At 49.0% G+C, this 6000-nt stretch overlaps 1 protein-coding gene across 1 annotated transcript in view; it reads left to right on the top strand.

The window, feature by feature from the left end:
* The first annotated feature begins 978 nt into the window (after window positions 1–978).
* Window positions 979–6000, top strand: part of LOC120980563 (EP-cadherin-like) — a 29721-nt gene continuing 24699 nt past the window's right edge. The window contains exons 1-2 of the mRNA XM_040409727.1: window positions 979–1098; window positions 2071–2185. Of these exons, the coding sequence (XP_040265661.1) occupies window positions 1036–1098; window positions 2071–2185 (178 nt within the window). The 5' untranslated portion in view covers window positions 979–1035. The remainder of the gene's footprint in view (window positions 1099–2070; window positions 2186–6000) is intronic.

Genomic DNA, 6000 nt, shown 5'->3' with positions numbered 1-6000 from the left:
TCTGCCGAACTGTCAACAAAAAAAACCTATTCTGCCATTTCTTGGGTGTATCTGATCCTAGGAAAGCTGGGTGGTCACTGTGCAGTCCGACCCTTGGGGACTATATTCATGCTGATTAATACGCCGTAGCGGTCCGCCTGTAATCCGCTTCAATAAGCTCGTGTTCGCACGGCGCGGTTTTGGTGACGTGGACCTGCTCGTGAATAGTGTTCAGCGAACTTGTGTTTTAAGCTCGGCGTCTAAAATTCGGGTTACCGAAGAATCGCGCTATGGATTCCGCTACCACAGACCATAACTTATGGTGCATGGTAGCGCAATCCATAGCGCGATTCTTCGATAACCCGAATTTTAGACGCCGAACTTAAAACACAAGCTCGCTCAACACTGCTCGTGAACTGATCGGATTCACCACGGTTTCCCGTGGTGTCCGCACCGAGAACGGACGTGTCTGGAAAACCGCACGTAAGTAACCTACAGCACAAACGGCGCGGTGTACTCCCATTGAAAACAATGGAAGGCGCTATCAGCGGGAATCCGCACAGAAATCCATGGCCGAACACAGGCAAAGCCGCGTCACATGGATTTCAAATCTGCAGCAGAAAATTCCGCTCCCGTACAAACGGCGGCACAGATTTCTCACGGAAAACAAAAGGAAATGGATTTTACAGGGATTTTGGCCCAGAAAACCTTATAAAAATCCCACTTTGTGAAAATAGAGGTGTATTTTTGCCCCTTTTAGGCGGCCATATTTGCGTTCACCCAACTTTCCCAGGGACAGATGAAACTTAGTAACTGTCTGAGGAGACGCGCCCGCCAGACCTCCTCCTCCTCCTCCTCCTCACAAGACGCTCCGAGGCGCTGCTCGGGGTCACGTGGTCCTCACACCCAGGGGCGGGCACAGGGTCCAGGGATGATTGACGTTCCGCTCGGCCAATCAGAGCGTTCACCTGCCTACGTCACCGCTGCCCGGCTCACCTGCGCCTGATTCAGAGTTAAAGCGAGTAAAGAGCGAGGCGGGCGAGATCGTGACTGCACATGGGGGGCCACAAGTTACCCTGCCCGGCCTGGCGCCTGGGGGCTTTTCTGTGCACTTTACAGGTATGTTACCCCCTTTTTATTTCGGGTGTCCGTGCTGTCTCGCCCGCTGCTTGCTTCGGCCACACGTTCCAGTTCGCTGCTTGTTTCGGGGCAGTTTCGGGTGTAACTCTCCCGTTTTGTCCATTCCGGGTTATTAATCAGCCTGAGGAGACTGTGTCTGTGTGAACTCTTCGGGGTGTAATCTGCCATATATATTCCATAGGAGTGGATTAGATATCCCTTCACCCACTGATGGGGGGCTCTGATTCTCCCTTTTGGGGGTCACACAGCTCCTTCCTTCTCTATTAATCCTATATGTTGTAGGGGCGGCTTGTGGCTCTTTAAATGTATAGAATTTTTTCCCACTTGAGTGCTAAATTTTAGATTTGATTTGAACCCCTCCCAATAAAAAAATATATATATATTTACATAGTTTTATATAATGTATAAAAGTCTAATAAATATAAAGTATATATTATACTACATAAAAGTATAAAGTGTGTGTATATATGAGACGGAAGAAGTCAGACTGCACTGCAAAATGATAGGGAAATAAAATGTTTTAATCACCCATAATATGGCAAACTTGCGACATTCCTCGAGGAAGGCTCTTGTGATCCGAAATGTCGCAAGTTTGCCATATTATGGGTGATTAAAACATTTTATTTCCCTATCATTTTGCAGTGCAGTCTGACTTCTTCCGTCTCTACAATATTGGGTATAGCCGTTACCCGTGCTGGACCTTGCACCCACACCTTGGCTGGTGCTCCTGCTGGATATATATATATTACACCCATCCATCCATCCCCCTTGGTGTTTTTCCATATTGCGGTCTGTATACCGCCATCTTCCTTGTATTACATCTTCTAATATGGACCGGATTTTGACATGTTCTATAACTTGATGGATAACCTATGGTGTGTGTGGGTCCGTGTGCCCGAGGCCTTAGTATTTTATATCTATAATGGCTGTGACTCTGTCTCTCCCCCCCAGGTCTTGGTCTCTGTGAGTGCTAGCTCTTCAGCGTGTCAGCCCGGCTTCTCTTCCCACGAGTATATCTTTGCCGTGAACCGTAGGGAACTGAAGAAGGATAAGAAGCTTGGAACAGGTAAGCCATGGTGGCCTGTGGCCAAGGATGAAGTGCACCCCTTCCGCTCGGGGCACTGCCCCTTTCCTTGGAGTTAATCTTTAGCCTAGCCCTGGGCACTAATTGCACAAGGTCTGTGGCAGCGCAGGAGTTAATGAGGGGTCCTATTTTGGTGCTGGTTTTCTCGGATGGTGTAATGTGTTAACACTTTCCTCGCCGTACCTGTTTACATGTCCTCCTCCTGAAATGCTGCGTCTGCATTGTGGTGCGTCCTAGTAATCTGCGCTCATTTACCGCTTGTAGCCTTTAATAATTCAGTGAAGGTCTTGTATCTGCGGCCGTCCCTCACGGTTGGATGGGTTTGAATTATGTGATATATATATATATATATATATAGATAGAGATAGAGATAGAATTTTTGCGCTTATTTTATTTTTTTCGTCATCGTAGTGCGTTATCTCCAACCAAACAGCGATGGGCAGATTTTAATGTCCACCTAATTACAGCTCTGGCTCGGTGGGATCTATGGTCTCCAGCTCCACACACGTCTTTAAGAGGTTTTTAATTAGTTCCTCCCCTGACGTCGGGTTCCTTGAATGACTTGGAGTTTCTGGCTTATTAATGGGCAGAGTGGCTGCAGTCCAGTACCGCTCTATGGTATGCGATCGGCGCTCTAGTCAATGCTCAGCGATGCACCTTGACTCTTCTGAGCATTTGGGGAATTTTTTAAATATTGGAGTGATGCATTGTGGGTCGTCTTTTCTCACCATGGACTATAAGGCATTGCAACCTGCGTGGCTCCCACCCATCCCCCTCTGAGCACACCGTGGGTCGGGTTACCTGCCTTTTCTTCTCCCTTCCTTTAGAAGCAGATGTTTTGTCACCTAGTTTCTGTTGTCTCTCGTTCCCTGCCTGATACTTCATCCCGGCTCCTTCCAGGTTTTCACATCCGGTATCGGCTTCTGGTGTATTTTAATATAAATACATTGGCATTCCTGAGGGTCCGGACCACATTCCTGCAGGGTCGGGTTGGGAGGCTCTGGCCTTGTGGGCTGTTTGCACAGACCTTATCTTATCACTGTTTGGGAATGCAATACATTTTATTTGGGCTGCAGCCCCTTTCACAGGCTGCATACAATAGGCAAGTATGTTACAGTGTAGCTTATCTGCCCATGCTGTATTAACATGTCAAAAGATTTGAATTGCTGGTTCATGTGGCAGTATAACACCGCCAGATCACTGACGAGCTTTCATCTGCTGAAAAATCAGGCGGTATAATACAGGCTTTAGTTTTTAAGTGTCTAATTCCCCTCCCAACAGAAATGCTCGGATCTGCTAGATTAAAGGGGTCCTGTCAAGACCACCCCTGTTAATACATAACGATATTGTGGGGGAGGATCAATTAAAGGGGTCCTCTCACTTCAGCAAATGGCATTTATCATGTAGAGAAAGTTGTTACTACAAGGCACTTACTGATGTATTGGGATTCTCCATGTTGCTTCCTTTGCCGGCTGGATTTATTTTCCATCACATTATACACGGCTCGTTTCCAGAGGCTCCGGCCACAGATAGGAGGTGGACGGGAGCTGCAGCGCGTGCGTTCCCACGGTCCCGGCCACCAGAGAGGCCGGCGCTCTTTACTATAGTGTGCGGGCACGGCCACCTTATTTCTGCACTGCAGAAAACTTTGCCTATCCAGCAAAGTAGGCAATATGGAGAATCACAATACATTAGTAAGTGCCTTGTATTAACTTTCCCTACATGGGGGGTGACATATGAAGTGACACGGCCCCTTTTAAGACTTTCCATCTGAGAGCAACTGTGCAGCGTGACACCCTGTATCGGGGGTGCACAACTCGCAGACCCTCGGTGCCAGTCTGCAACTATATGGACGTAGACATGCTTGCGTGGTCATGTGTACCTTCCATGTCGGGGGCAGAGGTGTGGTATAGGGAAAGGGACAAGCAAATACTAATAATCCACTATGTAGACCTCTAAGGCCCTCATATTAGGAGATTAGGGCGCTTAGACCCCTAGTTCAGTGATGGGCAAACTGCGGCTCTCCAGCTGTTGCCAAACTACAACTCCCACCATGCCCTGCTGTAGGCAGTCTTTGCATGCTGGTAGTTGTAGTTCTGCAACAGCTGGAGAGCCGCAGTTTGCCTATCACTGCCCTAGTTGGTGCAGACTGCATCTGTATCCCAGGGGTAGGTCCTCATTCTCCGGGCCAGGATGCCCAACTTGTGGCCCCTCCAGCTGTTGCAAAACTCCAACTTCCAGCATGCCCAGACAGCCTACAGCAGGGCATGGTGGGAGTTGTAGTAGTTTTACAACAGCTGGAGGGTTGCAGTTTGAGCATCTCTGGTCTAGCTGGTATTTGGGAAATATAAAAACTGCTTCAGCGCATAGCCACGCTCTACCCCCGACGTAACGCTGCTGCCCGGGGTCCCGCTCTTTGCCATGCTTCTTGTAAATCCCTGTGAATGGTCCCTTCCTTTTGAAGTGTTAATAGCCGTGCGGATAGTTCCTGGAAGCCATTGTCCTGTGTCGGTCTTGTTCCCATCCCCCTCTGTGGGTACCGACCATCCTCCTGTTGGTGTGAATAGCTTCTGCTGGTGGTCATTACTGTGTCCCTTTGTGTCTTGTGTGTACAGGACTCCTCTGCTGCTAATGCATCCGACTGTAACTGAAACTCCAGTGAAACTCCCGTTTTGTTTTCCTTCTAGTCCTCGGCTCTTCTTGGGCTTTAACAAAAGGGTCATTGTTCTTCTTGCCCAGGTGCATGAGGAGTTCAGAGGAACGAACCCCGGACCCGCAGGCTGCATTAGAACGTATGATCGTCCTAGAATGTGTTCGGCACCGGGAGCGCCTGATGAGAGCCCTTAAAGGGCAACTCCACCCAATGATCAGGACCCTTCAGTCAATCATTGCACTGGCTAACGGGCCATTAGGGGGCGCTTTCCTGGTGCATATGGCAAATGTAGAGTGAATCGTGTAACACTGAGGTTCAGGTTTGATGCCGGTGTGGGGTTTTTTCCCCCCTCTGCTCCACTCCAATTTTGACTTAAAAAATGGTACTTGTGAAAGCACCCTGACACTGCACATTCTTAGTGCCATATTCACAGCGCCTATGCCAAAGGTCACCCCTGATCAGAAGCAGTGTGTTTTTTGTTTCTTAAATTTTCATTTTTTGAATTACACCTTTTTCGTGTAGCGCAGTCTGCTCTATTCCTTACAGAGGCATCTATTAAACATTGTATGGCGGCCCGCGGGTGAGAGGTGCCCGCTGTGTGCCGCTACTGCCGCGTCCAGGAAATTGTTTGACCGCTACTAAAGGCAAGAGAAGATTTGTCCTGAATGCTCCCGGATTGTATCTTCAAGGTCATCAAGGCCTGTAGACTAGAAGATTGGCCCGGGCAACTCTTCTCTACGCCCTGTGGGGTCGTCTGCTGTGGGTGTAGACGGTGAATGAGGTCTACAAAAAGTAGAAAGGGTGAGAACCTCGGTTCCCTCAGATTCTGTGAGATCTGGGTTGTCGGTCCCAGAAATGGCTGACATTGCAGTTATGGGCACCCCTTGCCGTGTTATGGCTGGTATTAGACCTGAGGTGGTGAACCGTTTCCCGTTATGGGGGGGGGGCATGCACCTCTGTTGTGATTTTTAGGTCCTGCAGCCTATGATTGGGTCACCTGTGGAACGCAGAGCACGTTTGATTGTCCAGTATGGCGGTATGACCGTTCCAATAGAAAAAAACTGGATCCCCCCCCCCCCAGACTGGACCTGGATCCTCGGGAGGTCTTGCTGAGACCCCTCCACAGGTAACGTCCTGCAGGGTC

The sequence above is a fragment of the Bufo bufo genome, chromosome 10 (genome assembly GCF_905171765.1).
Source record: "Bufo bufo chromosome 10, aBufBuf1.1, whole genome shotgun sequence".
Classification (NCBI taxonomy): Eukaryota; Metazoa; Chordata; class Amphibia; order Anura; family Bufonidae; genus Bufo; species Bufo bufo.
This window is presented reverse-complemented; position numbering and strand designations above follow the sequence as displayed.